At 42.3% G+C, this 22,529-nt stretch overlaps 1 protein-coding gene and 1 long non-coding RNA gene across 2 annotated transcripts in view; one reads left to right on the forward strand and one right to left on the reverse strand.

Moving 5' to 3' along the window:
- FMN2 (formin 2) overlaps positions 1-22,529 on the forward strand; it is a 162,720-nt gene that overhangs the window by 7,507 nt on the left and 132,684 nt on the right. Inside the window, exon 3 of the mRNA XM_083732050.1 lies at positions 13,691-13,857. Coding sequence (XP_083588176.1) covers positions 13,691-13,857 — 167 coding nt within the window. The remainder of the gene's footprint in view (positions 1-13,690; positions 13,858-22,529) is intronic.
- Positions 14,688-19,913, reverse strand: LOC310841693. Its single transcript, XR_014562698.1, has 2 exons — positions 19,470-19,913; positions 14,688-14,844 (listed from the first exon to the last, which is right to left on the reverse strand). It is a non-coding gene; the product is annotated as an uncharacterized lncRNA (long non-coding RNA).

The following is a 22,529-nucleotide window of genomic DNA, read 5'->3' on the forward strand; positions in this document are numbered from 1 at the left end:
CATGGATCTGGGTAATCCTGTTGGCATCCGTCTGTCTCAAGAGACCATGGAGTGTGCCTCCAGGGATGAAGTCAAATTGCTGTGCTAGCAGCACCAAAGTGACCTACCCTAGCCTAAGCAGTGTGTATGGAGGTCTTGGGTTACTGAGATGACAAGACCACCCGCTTCACCTTGCTGGTGTGGTTCATACGTTCGGCAACAGCTTGGCTGCAGGAGTTGCCAGAAGGAAGCGTACAAGGCGCCATCCAATTGTCTTAGGGACTCCACTCTGGATTTGTATAGGGTTCACTCTTTAGCCTTTTCTTCTCCCAAAGTTATCCTGCAAGGCAGTGGAGGTTTAGCATCAGAGTTTTCCTTCTCCGAGATGGGCTACGTTCCCAGGTTGATGAGCTCCATCTGCCCCTCACTTCCTCTACAGCACATGCAGAAACTGCCTTCTTGATGGCTGGACACACTAATGGTCTTGTCTGCTCAATCCTCCAAAGCCCGTCTTTGCATGCAGGGGAAGTCTTTAACTCACCGAAGGTTTGAGACACATTGGCTACCCTCACCTGGTTTAGCTGACCAGTCAAAAACATTTTTCAGGATGTGTCCCTTGTTGCATGCTGACAGCTTCTAGGAGCTACAGGTGAGAGCCGAGTGCAGGGTGGGGACCAAAGGTGGACAGACTACCCCAGAAGGAGGATGGCGTTCCCCCCACCAGAGGTACTATTGTTCCCCTAACACCCCACCATATGAGTGAGTACAAGCAGTGCTTTTTTCTGGGGGGGATGCAGTAGTACACATATCCCTAAACATTTTGTGAATCTGTTTGGCCTCACTGAGTGGCAGTATTTCAATATGAGTGGGAAAATGAGAGTACTCCCTAAACATATTTTTTTTTAAGAAAAAAAGCACTGAGTACCAAGTAATTGTATGAGTTCTCATGTGTGCAACAGGGTACTTTATTTTGACCGCAAGAGACGAGGAAAGTTAGGAAGCTACCTGAGGCCATTGGTCCAACTAGTTCAGCAGCTCTCTGGGATTTAAGCAGGAGACATTCCTAGTCCTACCTGGTAATGGTAGGAATTGAACCTGTGACTTCCAGAGTGAAAGCTGTCCACTGACCCTCTGCATGATTCATTTGATCTAGTGAAATATTGTTGCTTCCCGATCAAGTAATACTGTTTTATTTATTTGTCTGCATTTTCTGTGGTTGAATGATTCAGTCACTCCCAACACAGGAGACAAACCTGCCCTTGGATGAGACTGTCTGTATGATCTGTGCGCTGGTAGCTTTCATGGGCTTGCCTTATTCCAGCCCTGAACCACATGCACAAGAGAGACTCATGCAGTAACAAGGGGAAACAGGGCAGTTGGTTCTCAGGTGCAACGGTTATGTCTGCTTCTAGTTTTAACTTGGAAAAAGGTGCCCCAAATATTTATTCATCCTTCCACATGCTATACAAAGTAAACTCAATTAAACTGATCATTGGGCTTGCTCAGATGTCATCTTGGCAGAGGTGTGTTTGTGTGTGCAGGGAGGACTGTCGCTTCTGTACAGTGGTACCTCGGGTTAAGTACTTAATTTGTTCTGGAGGTCTGTTCTTAACGTGAAACTGTTCTTAACCTGAAGCACCACTTTAGCTAATGGGGCCTCCCGCTGCTGCCACGCCGCTGAAGCACAATTTCTGTTCTCATCCAGAAGCAAAGTTCTTAACCTGAGGTACTATTTCTGGGTTAACGGAGTCTGTAACCTAAAGCGTATGTAACCTGAAGCGTATGTAACCTGAGGTACCACTGTATAAGATTTATAGGGAGGACTATTGCCTCTGTACAAAATTAACCCTCTTTCTCATATAAAAAGACGTTGGTCTTCTAAATAGTGCCTCTAACAGTTATGCATTGTATTTTTGTTTTTTCTTTAAAAAAAAATCTGCTGCCTTGTTAGCTTTTGTTGTGATAAAACCTATGAACTCAGGCTTCTAGTCCATGAATGCATCTCTTTCAGTATCTTAACACACTTTTGTTTTCCTTTATGCCTTGTTTTCCTGTTATTATCTTACTGTAATTGTGAAAGAAGCAGGTTTTCCTTTGCAGTACTAGATGCCGTGTACCCAGTGGTAAATAGTTGTCACCTTTTTTCTTTCTTTCTTTCTGCCCACATATGCCAGCTGTCTTTGAAATCCAGAGACTGATTAAATCTTTCAGTTTATGCAGCACTCTTCACATTACAGAGTTGGAGCAGAAGCAGCTACTGAAAACAAGCTGGTGTTTGCCTGTGAGAGTTCAGAAAAGTGAACAATAGTGCGCAAAAAAAGAAAGACCTCAACATTCAATTGCTGTTTGGGGTAAACTAGCCATAAATATTTTTAAAGCAGAAGAAAATTGTTCCCAGTATAGTAGGACACCACTTGGTACGTTTAATAGATTTATCATCTTAATTATCATCATTATGTCATACTTTTAGCAGTCTTTTATACTTCCTAGATGGTTTTAAGGCTACCAGTAAGTTTATGCTGAAGAGAGAGGACTTCAGACTACTGCAAACATAAGAAACTGCATTGTACTAGATAATACTGTTTGCCCCCAGACCTAGGAAGAAGACTTGGAAGACAGCAAACTAGTGGAAATGTTACCTTTCTTAAAGTATATAACAATACGATTTGTGGAATAAAAGCCAATTTAGCAGAACAGCCCTAAATACTAGCCAAACCCAGCCCCTCCCCATTGGGCATTCCCTCCCACAGGAGTGCCAGCTTGGCCCCACTACCATGAGTGTCTGGGGCAGTGGGTGCCATGCAGCATGCATGGCCCTGGTGCTGAAATTTGTGGGTGCCCATCCCCTTGATGGGGAATTTTGTTGGTGCCTGGGCACCCAGGGAGCTGGCACCTATGCCCACTCAGGTGACCCAAACATCTCCTCTCCTAGGAGAGACCAGCTCAAGTCTTTTCCAGTGTGTCTTCCAAGGTGATGCATGCTCATCTCCATTAAGGGAAGGAAGGCTGCTTTCTGTTTAGCCCAGAATTCCCTTTTCTGCTTGGTAGCCTTTTCCACAATATCAGAGCTCTTTCACATTACTTGCTACCTGATTATCTTAAATGGATTCAACCTGGGGACCTATCACATAGAAACTCTGTGCTCTACCTCTGAGCTATAGTCCCTTCTCTCAGCTATAAGGGCCACAAAACATCTAAGGCAGAGTTTTTGAGCTTTCTCTACTTTGGGAACCCTCTACTTTGCTGTCTTTGTGGCCTGCAGAATGGCAAGTCAGGTGCTAAGGATGATTTTATCAGAGGGACTAAGTGGAAAGTATTCCTGTTTGAATGGGCTGCAGCTGCAGAGCATAAGCCAGAGCTTCCCATTTTCCGCAGATGAGTATGGCTCCTCGTTGTTTGCTGTGTTTATTTTAGAAGGTTAAATTTTCTTGGAAGGATTTGTATCCTGAAAGGTGGGATATAAATAATAATTATGATTTGCATGCCCATAGTGTGCATCTCCGCTGTTGTGGTTGTTACAGTCAATACGTAATCTGAAGCATTTCTTTTCAGTTTAGCTGTTCCCTGGGGCTTTTAGCTCTGATCTTAGTAACAGCAGGCAGTGAACAAATAGCTGGCCTAGTTTACAGTGCTGTATAGTTGGGCTTTTTGCCATGTCATTTTTTATTTTTTTTTAGTAGTCCACGTGTTCTTTTCTGGTTGAGGATTTTCTAATACATGACGTAAATGGTAATGAGCAACTGCAATCACAAAGTTTTCCTATATAATCCACTGCAGTAAACTTCGTAAGGAATGTTCAGATGAGCTGTAAGCAGCACCAAGGTATTATAAAAAGATCTTGGCTATTTTAGGAAGGAAACACGCAATGCTGCTGTGCTAAAATAATATCTTCTGTTTTGGCTTTGAAGCAGGGCCCTGTGAATCCTTTGGCTTGTGTGGAGTTACTCTCAACCGAAATTAAGAGGGAAGTGTGAGTGTTAGTCAAATGTGGGATGACTCTTGCTTCTTTGTGACTAGATACTATGTCGCAGAGGTAAGATCTAAATGGGAAAATGAGAAATCAGATGGGCTGGAAGGATTGTGTCAGAAAACACACCAATAGCACGTATCCTTACGGGGCTGACAGCTCTGATTTGGTAGCATCTACATGGCCAGCCACTGCCTCTTAACCTGACTTGCCTCACAGGTTTGCTGTGAGGATTAAATGAAGAGGGAAAACCATGTTCCACCACCTTGAGCTCCTTGGAGAAAAAGGTGGGCTTATAAATGCATTGAATTGATGGATAAAATAATGATTTTCTCATCTCATGGAAGATGAGGTACGAGCATCCACAAAGGGACAAGAATAGCTATCACCTTCTCAGGAAAGTTGATGATACAGAGTTATGGGAGTGGCGTAGGAAAGGCATTCAAGTTGGGAAGATTACTTCCTTTTGTTCAAATGATGTGGAATAAAATTAAGGGAGTGGAGTTGAAATTTGGGTGGACGGCAGTGTATAATTTGTGGGGCATTCCCCCCTCCCTCCAAGCTGGGCTTGCTTATAAAAAGATATTGAAAGACAGGTGTTTGTGTGCAGAGGAGCACTTCCCCTTCAATAGGATACCCCATTCCCTTGGAGGGGCAGGCAAAGGCTTACAACCTCCCCTCCAACCATGACTAAGTAAGTGTCTAAACAACTACATCCCTGTGCAGTTATGACAAAGTTAGGTGTGTGTGTGTGTGTGTGTGTGTGTGTGTGTGTGTGTGTGTGAACCCAGAACCACCCCTTTTACCTTTGCTGTTTCTCAACCCAGGGGAAAATTGGTTGTTTCAGTTTCCAAGGGAGTGGGATTTGCTCCCACTCAGCTTTTGGTTTCACATGGTCTAAAATAATCAAACCAGAATATCAATAATAAAACCAAAGAACATATATCAAGTTAAGAAATTTCACCATTCTGTGGAAGAGAATTCAAACATTAATTTGAATTGTGTCTACATTGTATGTCATTGAAACTGCATAAGAGCTGTTTCCACATAACTTTTTAACACAACAGGAGTATCAGGCTAGAAAGGAACTTGATAATTTACCCTGTTTATATAGTTCTTCAAAACAGTGCTGTGGAACAGGAGCAACAGAGAATGGCTTCCCCCCCTTTTGTTTCTTCCCTGATTCATATGTTACTAGTAGCTATTGACTGGTGATTAAGGAAACAAATAACCTTTGGTTCCACCTCCATGTTTCAAAGAATGTGTCAGCCAGGCATCTGCATTCCAGCACCTAATCATGCAATTTCTTTATATAATGTGCTTATTAGGCATTAAATATTGCTTAAAAGGAAGTCCCATTCTCAACTGAGCAAGTATTGAACATTATTATACTACTGCACATTCCTTTACCCTTATTTATTAATTATATTTATCAATTATCAGCATGAGGTACTATATAATGCAATATCAAACACTGAAATGGAAGAAAAAACCCTCAAACAATTTATAGTAAAGCAATCTAATAGCAACATCCCTAAATGGCAGTAAGTTCCTCGTTTAGTTTCATTTGGGGGAGAGATCACTCAAGACTTGTGGCATTTATGTAATGTTTTGATTAATTTACAAATAAACAAATATCTTCACTTCTTCTTCTTATTCTACAAATCTACTCCCACACACCTAGTGGCAGAACTAAGTTTGAGAGTGTGTGTCTTAAAAGCAGCGGCTCAGTCCAATTAGTTTTATCTTGAGGTCTCATTATTTAACTTGTGTAAGGTTAGCAAAACTATACAAATTTTAAATAGTAATTTTTCTTTTATATTTCAATACTTTATCTTAAACAATATATAACCCTCTCCCCCCCCCCCCAACACACACTACAGTGGTCTCTGGAATGGCTCATTTTTTTTTGTTGACTATTAGTTTGTCTTGCCTCTTGGCCTGGGTGCTTAAATGCTGAATGAGGGTCTATAAAGACACACTATTTGACATAAGTGTGTTGGGTGCCTCATATCAGAATAAGTCACCTCCCTCTACTTGATGGCTTTTACATTCTAGTGGCTTCTCACATTCTAATCCCTCAAGAAACATCTCTGACTATTTTCTACCATCCCTGGACAGCTTACTTGTGATCTCCATAGTAGAAGACTTTGGAGTCTCTATTAGCTCACTGGCTAATAGTGACTATTGACCATAATCCTCCTCTTTCTAAAGCCTTTACATCAATCAGTAACCTTACAACAATACATCTCTAAAAAAAAAAAAATCTTCAAAACCTAAAGAAAGGTTTTCAAATCCAGATACAAGGAACTGAATGAGCCTGGAGGCGTTCCATGCTCCTTGAGCATGTGTAAAGGCTCATCTTATGTTTTCCTTAAAGTAGGGTTGACATTGCCAGGAATCGGCCGGTGTAAACAGTGTCTGGGCAGGGAATGTCCAGGGAAATCTGGACATATGGCGACCGCTGACTGCAGATCAACAGCTTTGGCCAAAAAGCAGCTCAACAACTTTTCTGTCTGGATTTTCACTTTTTGAAATACAGTGGTACCTTCAGGTTACATACGCTTCAGGTTACAGACTCCGCTAACCCAGAAATAGTACCTCGGCTTAAGAACTTTGCTTCAGGATAAGAACAGAAATCCTGCAGCAGCGGCGCAACAGCAGCAGGAGGCCCCATTAGCTAAAGTGGTGCTTCAGGTTAAGAACAGTTTCAGGTTAAGAACGGAACTCCAGAACGAATTAAGTACTTAACCCAAGGTACCACTGTATGGCAACCCTACTTAAAGTGGATGGTGGATGGGAGGAGTGCCTACTCCTTCACCAACTGAGCACTGTTGTTTCTGTTAACATGTGAACTGGAGCTATGTTAAAAGGGGTGGAGGCTGAAAACTTTTGCTTTTTAGTTGAAAGATGGAAATTCAAGTTCTCTGAAGCAGCCAGGCACCTCTGCTTGAAGAAAAGCCCTCTCTCCTGTTACAGTCCTGCAGACAATTGCATTTTAAGGAGATCAAATTCTTCCTTTTTCAGTTATTTTTAGAAGATGCTACTTGTACTATAGTTTTAGGTGAGCTGCTGTAGATAGGACATTTCAGTTTCTTATAGTTTGCATCACGTATGAAACCTTTGATCAAAAGCGATAGCCTGCTTAATCAGAACAGTTTTTTGTAAATATTGCTTGAATTACCTCTCGGTTGCCTTTATATTTAGAGCTATTGATGTAGCCAAGGATCAATGTTTGTATTCAGTTTGTCTCTTGTGATGAATGCCCTCTGTTCTGGGGCAAAGTGGTGTCACTAACCGCACATACGTAAAAAGAGAAAGTTGGCAAGTCAATTGCTGCTATTTTTATCCCTTAGTAATCAGACTGTAAAATCTGATGTTGAGCGTTAGTTTCCCAAGCTTCCACTGGCAACTCCTTCTGCTTGGTTCCCCTGCCCCTAGCAACGCCTTTGTTGCTAACTTGCTACTCAGTTTAAGATGTTGCTTTGACTTCAACTATCATAGGCCCATGTGTTCTGAAAGCTCTATACAGTGATTATTTGGGCTTGAACAATCTATGTCTGTTAAAGTAAAGAATCCCAGTGTACAACTAGAAAGTGAAGCTGAAAGGAAATACAGGGAAATAATTTAGTAGATAGCAATTTTGCTGAGGTTGAAATCATTGTAATTGCTTTTCGTCTTGCCCGTAAAAGGAATGTGATGCATAGGAGGGCTGCTTCATGCAAGACATTTTTCAGCTGAGTGCAGACATAAACATAATAGTCACAGGCATTGCACTGATTACCATCATGTAGCTTTACCCTTTAAATTCACAGAAGCGTTACCCATAAAAATACTGCTTCATCACCACCATGTGTATTTTAAAGTGAAAGTCATGCTTTTACAACATATGTGATGCTCATGCGTTCTGTACTGAGAAATATGTACCAAAATAAAAATTCTGAAAGAAGCAGCCCTGAGATATAAGCTTAAAATACCTACAAAAGTGTAGCAGAGCTTGCTAGCTTTTCCCTACAAAAAAACCAGATGTTTCCATAGCGCCGGACCAACCATTAAACAGATGACACATTTGTCCTTTAAGTGGGTACAGAGCAACTAGCTTCAGAATGACTGTGACTGCTGTCTGTACATACCATGTGGAGGGAGATATCAAAGTAAGACACACATGTTACTAACTGAGTCACCTGTGGAGGGGCTAGCAGGCAAATTGTTCCTGCAAGTAAAAAGGCACAAGTAAAGGGTTGCGTTTAACTTTCTCTCTATTTCACATTTAAATCAGAAACGGATAAAGTAATTAATTGGTTTGAGTGGTATCAAGCTGACATTCTTTGGAAACTTTTACATAAATGCTGCCATTCTTATGGGATTGGCAAAAAGTCAAAAATGTTCCATCTCAGCCAAGCTACCAAAATTGCATACTAACTCTGTGAACAGAATTGCACGGAGGAATTCCAGTTTGTTTACTATGAAAATAAAGTTGTGTGTCTCTGAACTGCAGCCAAAATATATGAGTGAATTTTGGATGGGAATGTAGATTTCTCTTCTTCTCTCCCCGCCACCGCTATCAGAATTGCATCCTGAGTTTGCTGTTGTTCAACACATCCAGCTTCTCTTTTAACTTCGTTCAAATTCGGTATTCCTGCTTGAATAAACATATTGTGATAGATGGTTGCAAAGCAGCAAGGAAGAAAAGCTAGCTTTGAGGCTTCTGCAAGGCGCTTTCCCCGAAGTACTGAATTTTCTATCACAACAGCCAGTTCCAAAAAGATGGAATGCTTTATAACTGAGCATCTATAAAGTGAGGTGACTAGCTCAGCTGACAGGTGCTGGTGTTGGGGAGCAGAAGTAAGGTGTTAGAAGGAAAAGAGCTGCATGTGCCTTGTGGCCCTATGAACTGGCCTACTGCCTTCAAGTGAAGCAGGGACACTGTCACCAGTGTTGATGTAAGATTCAGCTGATGCTTCTGTGCAGGGAACTGGTGGGGTGGGGTGGGGGCGGGGAGGCTACCATATTGTTATTTGGGAAATATCTTATGTTTGTCCTTCTGAGAAACAGATCTTCAGTAGATAGCAGAAATGTGTTGAACCTCTTAGCATCTCCCCTTAATTTACACAACCTTTGGGATTTCTACACGTTCAGATCCATTGTGATATTCTCAGTTTATAGAGCTGGTGCTATAGGAGGATTTTGATTTCCACTTGTTACATAACCAGGCTGTGCACAAAACAGCAACTCTATTGGGAGCAGCCCTAAGGAAACACCTGCCCTCAGACAGAGTTCAAACTCTTCATCTCTCTTTAAAAAAAGAAACAACAACCCCAAAATTTGGAGAGTGAAGTGAGACTAGACCGATGAAAGGCAAAACAATGGAGGATTATGTGAAGCCCCTTGTAGCAGAGAAATTCAGCAAAATTAGTTCTCAAATCCATGACAACGCTGTGTGATATAAGTCCATCTGCAGTGCATCATAAGCCTGCTTTCATGTCATCTTTAAAACATGCAGGGATATGTGACAGTATAGAATCATGGAAAGAAAAGGTAACTTAAGGCTCTACGTTCATTCGGCATGGGGCTACCTTTGAAGGTGACTTGGAAGCTACAACTAATCCAGAATGCGGCAGCTAGACAGGTGACTGGGTGTGGCTGCCAATACCATATAACATGGGTCCTGAAAGATTTACATTGGCTTTTGGTGCATTTCTGAGCACAATTCAAAGTGTTGGTGCTGACCTTTAAAGTCCTAAACGGCCTCGGCCCAGTATACCTCAAGAAGCGTCTCCACCCCCATCGTTCAGCCTAGCCACTGAGGTCCAGCACCAAGGGTTTTCTGGCAGTTCCCTCACTGCGAGAAGTGAGGTTACAGGGAACCAGGCAGAGGGCCTTCTCGGTAGTGGTGCCCACCCTCTGGAACGCTCCCCCATCAGATGTCAAGGAAATAAACAACGGTCTGACTTTTAGAAGACATCTGAAGGCAGCCCTGTTTAGGGAAGCTTTTAATGACTGATGTTTTAAAATTTGTTATGTGCTGTAAGTTTTCCAGAGTGGCTGGGGAAACCCAGCCAAATGGGTGGGGTATAAATAAAATTATTATTATTAAGGCTCATCCACACTAATTTTCCTTTGCACTTTCTAGCTGCAGGTCCACACTTTTCCGGTCTGTGTCCAAGCGCTCCCTGCCCCACTGCTTTTTCATGCTTTTGACACTCTGCAGAAAGCCTGAATTGCCATTTGTTCTGATTCAGCATTAAAGAGCAGGCTTTCCTGGGGAAAGCAGCAGGACACAAAAAAAAGTGCTTAGACACGGACCAGAAAAGTGCAGACCTGTTCCCAGAAAGTGTGGTGCAAAAGGTAAGTGTAGATGAGCCATTATTTTTTCAGTACCTCCTTTTAAAATGTTGACCCTCTGGTTCCGAATCTATCACACCCCGAATCCTTCTTTGCTGTTTTCATCTACAAACCATGATCCCTTCTATCTGCCTTCATATTGTGCTATGGGGCATGTTGGGCAATGACCATTTATTAAGCAATATAAAATATGTTGGTTCAAGGGGGGAAACATAGGTATTAAAGGAGAATTCCCTGGATGCCAAGATCCAGGTTTGGGACAAGTACTCTTTGGCGAGAGAGCCCTAATAGAGATTTAAAATCACAAAATATTCAGCAAAGTAAAGTGTGGAAATATGGGCTGTTAACCTTTTAAAATATGCCTTTCTGAGTTCAGTAGAAAGTTCCCAAGCTTTCCCCAGCATAAGGAAATACAGTGGTACCTTGGATTAAGAACTTAATTCGTTCCGGAGGTCCATTCTTAACCTGAAACTGTTCTTAACCTGAGGTACCACTTTAGCTAATGGGGCCTCCCACTGCCGCCGCACCACTACCGCGTGATTTCTGTTCTCATCCTGAAGCAAAGTTCTTAACCCGAGGTACAATTTCTGGGTTAGCGGAGTCTGTACCCTGAAGCATATGTAACCCGAGGTACAACTGTACCAGACATTTTGCAAGTTAAAAATGGTTTACTTACAAACTCTCCCAAGGTCAGATTCATGTGCTTCAGAAAAGTTGCACAGGCAGTAAAACTTAGTTTAGTTCCAGTGTAGTGAGAGTTCCTAAGGAACTCGAGAGCCTGTGCCTGGAAGAAGCAGCTCAGAACTCCTCTCATGTTGAAGTTCACATGTAGACTGGAGGAGGACAAAGCCTTGATTACCTAGTTCCTCCCAATGTGAGCTGGCAGGACAGCTTAGTCTATGGCCTTACCCTCTTCATGCATTAATTAGACTTAAGCATGTTGGTTGTCCCACAGAATGTTAATCTCCTAAACCATATTGACATTGTGAGTGGTATTCAGTGGTAGTCAACTCAGAGTAGACCCACTGAAATTAATATAAATGACTACCTGAGATTTATTAATTCTAATGTGTCTACTCTGGTTAGGACTTAGTTACTTCCTCATTCTCCCGGTCCTTTAATCATCAAACCTTGGCATCTCCCTTCTTACCAGAATCCTATGCCTCAGAAAAAGCCTTTTGATCCATGGTAGAGTATGTGCTTTTTATGCATGCAGCCTGAGCTTCCCTAGAATCTCCAGCTAAAGGAATGGTTAGGAGGAGTACCAAGGAAGATGCTTTCTTGTGTCTATATACAAATGGACCATTGGTTCTAAAGCAGCTCTTGTATGTATGACAACAGCTTTCAACCTTTGCAATGTATTTTTTGCCTATATGGGTCTCTATGTCCTATGGTCTGTTATGCCCCCTTCTGGAAGTTTGTGGGAGGGTTATTTAGTCTTTTAAAATAGCAACACCACAAAGCCATACATGACAACACACATCATTCAGTAATGTTGAGCTGAGAGGAACTTGGATCACCCTGCAAGATTTTGCAAGAGTATAACAGAGCTGGCACATTGAAAGGCCCTTGCCCCGCCCCCCCCCCCAAAGTAAGGCAGAGGACTTAAAAGCTCGCTCTGTGTCAGGTAACCCCAAGCAGCCCCAGCACAAAAGGAGCTTTTAAGCTCTCTGCCTTGCTTGTATTTAGCTTTCACAATTCCAACCCGCCTGCCTTCAACTGCATATGGTTGAAATTGCACATATTAAATGTGTATAAGATGTGATCGTACCGTACTTTGGTTCAGTTGAAAGTGATTGCTTTAATTCTTCAGCATCAATATGAAACCAGTTCACATGACTCCAAAAAGAGATGTAGCATTTTGAACTGACTGAGAGGAATAACATTGTCAAGCTGCTCATTTCATGACTTGTTTCAGATTATTACTTATATCATCTTGCAGTTTGCCTCTCATTAGGGAGAATTTCCTCAAGCACAAGCAACAATAAATTGTGGTGATTCATTCCAAGCTGATTAACTGTACCAGACATTCAGAATATCAAGAATTATCATGGTAAATAATACCAGCAAGCATCCAACTCTTAAACCTAATGCTCAAAAGAGCTACCTCTTCAGAGGTAAGACTACGATTTACCTCACTCCTGTGGTAAACACATCCATATTTTTTAAGTGTTCTGAAACAGTTAAAATATTCAAAAAATATTTTTAGTTAAAATATTATTTCATCCAGCAATCTCAGGGCTGCCTTTATTGACATAAAGCCCTATAAAGGTTGAAACTAGGACTATGCGAAACCTTCCCAGCATTTTCACAAGTATATCCACCTTGCCCCCAGAGTGTTCCTGCACGTTTGTAGATTCAGGTAGGTAGCCGTGTTTGGAACACTTATCCAAAATGGTGGATGTGAAATTGCCATGATGGTATGGTTTTCTTTGCTTCCCTAGATCAGTTTGTGCTTGGTAAACCATACAGGACAGTACATTGATTCTTAAAGATAATCTTGCAAATTGGCACAGACAATTTAAGGAGTATTCTCCCCACACTAAATATTTCCCTCCAGGCCATGGTCCCTCCATTCTCTTGAAGGCAAAATTTGGTGGAAAATCTGTGAATCAGCAACCCTGGTGTATTTTAATGTCTCACTGAACTAGAGGTAAAGCATTGTTCACTTTTGAGATTCCAGAATGGCTAATAAAAATTTAGTACACTATGAAACGATAACAGCTAATATATAATGTTGTTGTTATTGTTTCGTCGTTTAGCCGTGTCCGACTCTTTGTGACCCCATGGACCAGAGCACGCCTGGTCTTCCACTGCCTCCCACAGTTTGGTCAAACCCATGCTTGTAGCTTCGAGAACACTGTCCAGCCATCTCGTCCTCTGTCGTCCCCTTCTCCTTGTGCCCTCCATCTTTCCCAACATCAGGGTCTTTTCCAGGGGGTCTTCTCTTCTCATGAGGTGGCCAAAGTACTGGAGCCTCAGCTCCAGTATATAATAGCAATATATAATAGCAAGATTTATTAACATGTTGTGTCAAGAGGAGAGCAAATGATTGAGTGCCTTTTTAAAGCAGCAAAACAGAAACTTCCCTTCTTCCTCTATGCTGCCATGCCACCATGGCCATTGTGACCAAGCCAAGGTCCTTCCACAGAGCATCCAATAGACCTTCTGGGTGGTTCCCTGAACCTGCTATATTTCTAAGAGGCACCTGAGAACCAGTTTATAGGAGCTGCCCTGCCAAGCTGAAGGGTGTACACTGGTTGGAGTAATGCTTTTGCAAGGAAGCATCTTTTTTGCCTTCACTTTGATTGTGACTTCCAACCACTAAAATGGTTGTTCTGTTCAAATGGGTTGTTGGATTGTTACCATTTATTTAACATTTAACATTGATTTTTGCAGGTCGAACTCTGCTGGAAAAGCTATCCAGCCAGCAGGACAATGCACCTCAAGAAGAAGCAGAGAAGCTTTGCTCTTGGATCATTGCAATGGGTCTGCTGCTCCCCTTCAGCGATTGCTTCAGAGAGCCATGTAGCCAGAACACACAACAAAGTGCACCAACTTTTGATGTAAGTCACATTCTTGGGAATATCTATCAGAGACTTTAATGATAGTTCACAATGGCTTGACCCTCTGTGGCAGGATTGGGTGTGGCCCATTTCCCCTTGTGGCACCCTGGCTCTGGAACTCTCACTCCAAGGAAGCTTGTCCTTTTAGCACAAGAAGAAAAGTAGTATATAAATGCTTAAAATAAATACTGGTGCAAACTAAATCCCTGATCTGCTTTGCTGGAAGAGATCTGGATGAGCTGGATATGTAGTTCAACCTAGCCCTGCCAGGCTTTGTTGGTCTCCAGTGACAGGGTAAGTCCATGGCTGATGGGGGAGAGGCCTTCCTCCAAGGAGACCCCAATGTGCTTCTCCCAGTGTTCCTGCACAAATAGTAGTAGTCAGCAGAAACCTCCAAAATGGGACAGGAAGGGGGCTAGCATAGGGTTCACTGGATCCTGAGCTAATCCTGATGCCATCACATGGTGACAGTGGGCCCAGTACAGGATTTGGTGGGTCAAATAGGCCATTTTTCCTGCCCTGCCCATCATTTTTCATCCTGGCCAGTGCAAGTGTTGGGGGCAGTGGATGCAGCAGTGACTATGCTCTATTAAACCCCACCACTGCCAGCCATTTGGTGTGAATTACAGTCTTAATATGTCAACGTAAGCCATTACAGATCCAGCAGGAAAGAGCCCCTAGAAGCAGAGTTTAAACTCACAAAAGACAAGCAGCAGTATAAAATGGGAATATAAGCTGTTAAACCTTTTCATATCTTGTTTAGTTTGCATACAGCATCCCCCCCCCCGTTTTCTACCCCTCATTCAATGAACAGGCCACACACTGCTAAGTAAATTTAAAGTTCTTTACTTACAGATTCAAAGGTCTTCTTCCTACATTTATCCAAGCAACAGCAAGAACACAGGCAGAATACTTTTGGGTAGAAAGTACAGAAAGATAGCTTCAAACATGTGCTCTAATTTTGGAGCTTGCTTAAACATGTCCTCCCTAGGCATGGAGAGGGGGAATAGGAAGAGAAGGATTCGCTTCTTCTCTTATCAGAAAAGCAGGAGTGTGACCTGTGTGTGCTCAAATATGTATATTGACCCTTACATATGTCTATAGCACTCCTGTGTAGAATATATAAATTGTGTTTGAATACAAATCCCAAAACTTTCAGGCTTTTGTGTATTATGTGAGGTTAGAAAAATATTTTCCAAGTATAAGCCTAAAGGTAGCAAGGAACCCTCTGCAGTTGCTCCAACTGGGGCAATCAACTCTATTAATTGGGGCAGACTGTGGGAGAAATTTTGAAGCAAGGTTGCATTCTGGCTCCCAATCTTTTTAGCTTTTATATTAATGATTTGGTGCCATATTTAGGCAATGCAAACTCCCCCTCTCCAGTAATTAGGAACAGAAGGTCTTAATATTGTTGTAGGCAGATGATTTAGTACTCTCTCTTTCATGATTGTCTCTCAAAAATCTCTTGGAGTTGTTCACCACATACTGTATACAGAAAAACCTATCTATAAATTACTCCAAGAGCAACCAAGATTGTGGTTTTTGGCGAACACAGTTCCTAGGTATAAATGATGCTTAGATCAGCAAGCATTCTCATGTAAATACCTGAGTGTACTCTTTCATGAAACCCTCTCTTGGAAGTGTCATATGGAGGCATTGAAAGTCAAAGCACCCAAAACTTTAGGGGCACACTTGAAGTTCTATTACAATAAAGGAGGGCAGCTGATTGAACCTGCTCTAAATATATTTGGTAGTAAAGTGCTTTATCAAATGCTCCATGGTGTTGAAATCTGGGGCTCTGATTTGAACTCCATGAAAGTTTGGGAAACATTGCAAAAAATTTTTTTGGAAGCTATACTCTTTGCCATCAGGAATATTAGCAGCTCTTCATACAGAATGCAGCTGGTCAACAGTTAAAGCAAGAGCGGACTGTGCTCAGTTAAAATATATTTTTAAAAATTGCTGCTATGCCTATTGAGCATTTTCCTGAGCTGTGCTACATGGAATTGGGTGATAGCCAACTCTGAAAATCAGCTTGTCAATATGTTTTAGAGTATTACTATTTTCCAGAACTGAGCTCTGCTTTGACCTTGAATAAGTGTCAACTAAGGGATTGGATCTTCTGAATAGAACCCAGAAGGGACCGATACCTAATTAGAAACACCATGTTTCCCCCTTGCTATCCATTCTTGAGAACAGAGCATCTCACTAGATTCCTTAATAGCTTTATTGAGCTGTGTTTCCAAGTGATGCCCACTGCCATCTTGGATGGCTGCTACAACAAGGTCCCATACGCAAACAGACTTTGTATTTGTGATCAACCCCAGGTAGAAGACATCACTCATTATCTCTTAAAAGATAAAGGTAAAGGTACCCCTGACCGTTAGGGCCAGTCGCAGACGACTCTGGGGTTGTGCGCTCATCTCTCTCTGTAAGCCGAGGGAGCCGGCATTTGTCTGCAAACAGCTTCCGGGTCATGTGGCCAGCATGGGGAACCAGAGCAGCGCATGGAAACACCGTTTACCTTCCCACCATAGCAGTACCTATTTATCTACTTGCACTTGATGTGCTTTCGAACTGCTAGGTGGGCAGGAGCTGGGACCGAACAACGGGAGCTCACCCTATTGCAGGGGATCGAACTGCAGACCTTCTGATCAGCAAGCCCTAGGCTCTGTGGTTTAGACCACAGCGCCACCTGCATCCCACCATTATCTCTTAGCCTCCCTCTTATACAGAGATCCAAGAGATCGATTTCTGAAGCCTTTTTTCACATGAGCAAGCAGACACGCCCTGGCAGAAATGGTTTGGCTTCTTTTGAGTGGCACTAATAACTTTGTAACACAGAGAGTGGCCCTCTATGCACTAGCGGGGGGTGAGGGGTGGGTCAGAAAAACGGAGTTAGGTAAAATCACTATAAATTTTGATTTTAGAAATTTAATCTCAAATCAAGCTGGATTTGAGTTTGTTGGTGTCTCTGTAATTTCCCTCTCTTACATCATGGATGTTGCCAAATTGGATTTTAAAAAGGTAAAATAATATTAGAATTGGAGCTGGCCGAGATGCATAAGGGAAACTGTTTTAATGATCAATAACTTGGCAAACTCTTTTTTATATTATGGATTTTTATATCAAGGATGCATGTTCTGTATTATTTTATTAATACTATTGCCTAATACAGGTTTGTCATGGCTGTTGGCTAGAACAGTAATCTTATGAACTTGTAATTTAGGTAATGAGCCCTGTCTTCTTGACTAAGGAAATTAAGGACTCTTGTATGAAAAGGGGGCCTTACACATTGGTTGTGTTATGACTGTCTTTGAAAGTCCCATCTAATACATAGGAGGAGGAACATACCAGCCTAGCCATCTTCAGTTGCTCTATTTGATCCTATCCTGCACGACAAAGCTTTCACCATACCTTAAGGGTAAAAGACTGTATGCGTATTGGGAGGGCTGGGGAGAGGCAAGAAGGTTTCAACAAGGTCAGTGCAGTGCAAACACACTAGCAGAGCCAGTCCAAAATACAGTTCCAGTTCCAGGAAATGGCTAGATTGGTAAAGGAAAAGTTTTATATGCATTGTATATGCAATATAACACTGTGACACCAAATGGCACTGTGGAGTCCCGTCTTTCTATACCTGATTTCCCTTTATGAGTTTGCAACGTGTTTAACTGAATAGCTTCTTTGACGTGTCTTGATCCAGCCACAGATACAGATAAAGAAATGCTTATGGGCTTTCTGCTAGTTGGACAACCCTGCTTTTAAGTATAACATGTTCTAGATCAGGAATCCCCAAACTCGGCTCTCCATATGTTTTGGGACTACAATTCCTATCGTCCCTGACCACTGGTCCTGTTAGCTAGGGATGATGAGACTTGAAGTCCCAAAACAGCTGGGGGGCCGAGTTGGGGGATTCCTGTTCTAGATGATCCACTTGGTCCTCTATGATACTGTGATTGTTGAACATCTAAGAATTTGAAGATCCAAATGTATCTTTATTCTGCAGTGCTCAACACTTTTACTTTGAGAACACTGACTTTGCAGATTTATAGTGCTGGTTTCTTTATTCAGTTTGGTGTGTGCTTCTTACTGTAATTATATTTTTGTGTTCTGGATGCTCTGAAATGATATATTCATAGATGATAGTATGATGGCTGGTTGCTTCTTGATCTTTTCAAAGGTATGGATGGAATTCAGTGTTGTACTCTTCTGATCCTTTCATCAGTCAGACAAGCAAGGTTCATCCTTGCTTGTCAGGTGAAACAATCCTCTCTCCTCCTCCCTGTGTGCTGTTCGAAGGGTTTTCCCAAGGCGCCGGGACCAATTGCAAGAGCACAGGTGATTCACAGGAAGGAGGAGAGAGAGGAAAGCCGCACTACACAAACTGAAGTCCTCGTGTATGACTTTTGCCGATGGGATTTAATAGTTCAATCCCACCCCACATTTTATCTTATGGCACATTCCTCTTCCTTTTAAGGTGAGATATATATAATCTATGAAAACTGGTAGGAATTTTTAGATGGAACCGCATAATGAGGCTTTCCAGTCAGGAGTGCTGACTTAGCCCCATGACCGTGGGTGCCCAGGACCGTGGGTGCCATGCAATGTGCATCACCCTGGCACCAAAAATTGTGGGTGCCCAGCCCCTTCATGGGGAATTTTGTGGGTGCTCCCAGGGCTCCAGAGAATTGGCACCCTGTTTCCAGTTGCCGTGCTGTTGATCCCCTGCTGATCTAGATGTTGCTGTTTGTTTTTGATGATCAGTGCTTGCCCTTTCTTACCCCAGAGTCGCCTTGCAAACAATGGATTTTTTCAGGCATTTAAAATCGTAATGTTTTTTCCACCCACCCAGAGCTCCTAAGACAGGAAATCATCTGACTCCAAACTGAAAATGGCATTGCTGAGTATGCTCATGAATGCAGTTTTCAGCTAAAAGCCGTACTTGTGCATGTCTGTAGATATTAGAAGGATTCTTATTTTTCCATTTTGCAGCAACATTGAATTTTGTGATTATTAAAAGTCGTGGAATTCACTCCTATAAGTGCCCTCTCCCAATATATTTGTATCTTAGAAACTTCTACTTACAATTAATATAGACATCTACCACTTTTGTAGTAATACTGGTTCATAAATGAAATTTGTTGAGGTGTTAGATACCATCTTAAAAACAAACTCCTCAATATTCAATGATGTGGATTTGGCAGGTGTCGAATACCATTCTATTCCAGGCTGTAGATATCCATTTCATATTTTGAAATAAAATGGATTATTTCCCCAAGGGTAAGAACCACAAAGTTTATATACCATAGAAATAGCATGCTATGATCCCCAGCAATTATTGCACCCCAAGTATACATGGGGCTGGTTCATCACATTAGGAACAAACGAAGCTGCCTCGTATTATTATCCAGTATTCTTGATATTTTAGGCAAGCCATGCCATGGAAATTTAAATTATCAGATTATTTGTCACTTCATTGACAGGCAAAGGATAAGATGGCACACCATCCCATTGTATATACTGAAACTGTCCGGACTAACAGTTCATACCTTCCAAGTGCCCCATTTTAAGCGAGACAGCCATGATTTCTTTGAAGGTGCCCTGGGCTTTACCTTCATCCCAGGATGCCCGCTGGATTTCATGCAGCCTGTGGATGAGGGCTGTGGAGGCATGAGAGTTCCTTCCCTTCCCCACCAACATGGTGCCCTCCTTCTCTAATTCAACTCCCATCATCCCCCAGGAGAGGGGCCTGAACACGCATGTGAAATGGTGGGGCCTCAGCCACAAACGGCCTGACATGGCTTATGTGTGCAAGAGGGGGGCCCTGCTGTTGGCACAGACGTCCACACAGGATGTCCCTGTGTGGCTGCCATAGCATTTGTGCTCAAAGGAGGCATCAGGTTGCCATGGCAGCAGTGACAGTTTCCCCCCAGCTCCGCTACATGCCTCTGAGGGGCAGTTTGAGAGTTGGTGCTCCTAACTGACCCTAGCACCACTGCAGGCCATTGAGGACAAGTTTTACCTTGATAGCAAGTTTGTCACAGACCAGAACTGAGTTGTGAGTGGGGAAAGGGGAGCTGCTTGTGGGTGAACGCACACAGTGTTCAACAATATTTTGAAACATTTTGTCATGCAATGTGTACAATTAACATGGGATGCATTCGCTGCGACAGGATGGTGGTGGTGGTCATAGGCAATAGGAATAGGTACACTTATGGAGAAAAAGAAGCGTATAAATAATTGAGTCATGATTCAGAGGCAAAACCTTGAGTTCAGAGGCAGTCTGCCTCTTAATGTCAGGTGCTGTGGGGGAAATAGCAGGGGAATGTGGGCATGCCCTGCTTGTTGGACTTCTGAAGAATAAGCATTTCAGCAGGAAAAAGGATTCTGGATTAGGTGGAACCAACTTGCACTGATCTATCAGCAGACTAGGAATTCATGTGTCTGGGAGAGGGAAGCAGACTTAATATTGTGATCTGCAAAAATATTTTTTTCTGGGGATGGGGGGGGGTAGCACGCCAAAAGGGCTCAGCCCCTAGGAGATGGCGCCCCTGGTGGAATGCCCTCTAGAGTGAGGTGTGTCTGTCAGGAGTAATATAAAAGCATGCCTCATTATCTTGGCTTTTGCTGAAAGGAACTGTTCTTGGCAACTTGGAGATCACTGCTTAAGATAACAGTTTTAACTGTTTTTGCACTTTTAAAAAATGTTTTATCATTGCTACCCTGGGCTCCTCAGGAGGAAGGGTGGGATATAAATTGAAGTAGTAGCAGAAGCAGTGTCTGCTACCTAATGTGGTTGCCTTACTCTATCACAGGACTGGTCCTGATGTATCGCCTTTTCTTCTGAATCCAGTGTTTTCTAAAATGCTTTAACAGAAGTATAGCGTTCAGATCAATTTAAGAAGGATGTTGAGAAGCTGGAACATGTGCAGGGGAGGGCAACCAAGATGATCACGGGTCTAAAAAGTAAGCCTTATGAGGAACGGTTGAAGGAGCTGGGTGTGTTTAGCCTGGACAAGAGGGGACTGAGAGGAGATAGGATAGCCATCTTCAATATCTTAAGGGCTGTCACATCAAGAGGGAGCACGCTTGTTTTCTCCTGTTCTGGAGGGTAGGACTCGAACCAATGGCTTCAAGCTGCAAGAAAGGAGATTCCCACTAAACATTTGGAAAAACTTTTTGACAGTAAGAACTGTTCAGGACTGTAACAGACTCCCACGAGAGGTGCTGGACTCTCCTTCCTTGGAGGTTTTTAAACAGAGGTTGGCTGGCCATCTGTCATGGATGCTTTAGCTGAGATTCCGGCATTGCAGCGGGTTGGACTAGATGACCCTTGAGGTCCCTTCCAACTCTAAGATTCTATGATTCTATGAAATATGTGTTGAAGTAGTGCAGCTGCTCCACCTGCAGTAGTTCTGCTGGAGAATAATCAAAATAGAGCTAATGTACGCAGCAATTTTTGGCATAATTTTTAGTTGATTAGAAGAAAGCAAACTTGAAGTATTAATAGCAATCTCTCCTCCTTATATCCTGTAATTTATGTTCAGTGTAGCCTCTGTGTAGTTTTCTGTTTTCCCCAGCTAATTCAGTACTGCTGACTAAGGCTCCTTCTAACATCCTTATAACCAGTTTGGGCAGGTCTGTGTGAATTGATCTCAGTGCTATTTCTATCGCATGTTAACCCTTTCAGGGCATACTGCTTTACCTTTGGGTCTTTCTTCCCAAACCTGTGCGTGGCGTTGTGAAGAGGCACCGAGTTGCAATGACTTTGCTGCTTATATGCACTCTAAGACTTCAGTAGCTACTCATTTATTCATGAGATGAGTCTGTCTACGTCAGTAAAGATACAAACAAGATAATGACACTCCCTGAATTCAGCTTGGAGGTCATGTACACTTGTTCCTGGCAGTAAGTACCATGTGAGCTTAACTGTTAACAATGCAGCAACTGAATTTTTATCGATGGCTAGGTAAGAAGCAACTATTTTGTAAGCTGGCATGGAAATATATTTGATGGATAAGTGAAGCTGTTTGATTAGATGTAATGAAAAGAAATATGGTACCATTCCTGATTCAGATCTGGAACGGTACCTTCAGTTTATGCAGGCAAGTAGCTTGCCTCACCCATGTAGGATACCTCTGCAGTTTAAAGAGCCAGCCAGAATTGCTGTGTAAGAGTATATGTACGCATGCATCCTTATTTTGTTGATAGATATATAAATATACCAGGCAGATAGCTTGTAAAGCTACCATGCCTTTTTAAAAAAAATCATCTGGTTTGTTTCATTAGTGGGCAGATTATTAACTGGGGGAAACTGGACATTTCTTACATATCCAATAATTTGACATGGTAAGAGAAGGGCTTGTCATCCTGGACTGCAGAAGACATATGCAGAGTAAAATTTGTATTTAGCAAATGAGATGAAAGCACAGTGGGGCCAACAATATAGAAAACTTTACTGCCTTGTGCACTTTTCAAACAAGCTGGTTTGCCATAAGAATTCTTATTGTTAATATTGCAGTCAGTACTGTTATGCTAAGATTTGGTGTCTTTATTTATTCTCAATCTTCCACAGACATGCATACTGTTTTGTTTTAGAAAGTTTAGTGTGTGGTGTAAAAATACGTAAACCTGTAGTCTGTAGATATATATGTGCAAAGGCTCCTCTTCAT

The sequence above is a fragment of the Podarcis gaigeae genome, assembly GCF_964106915.1.
Source record: "Podarcis gaigeae genome assembly, chromosome: 3".
NCBI lineage: Eukaryota > Metazoa > Chordata > Lepidosauria > Squamata > Lacertidae > Podarcis > Podarcis gaigeae.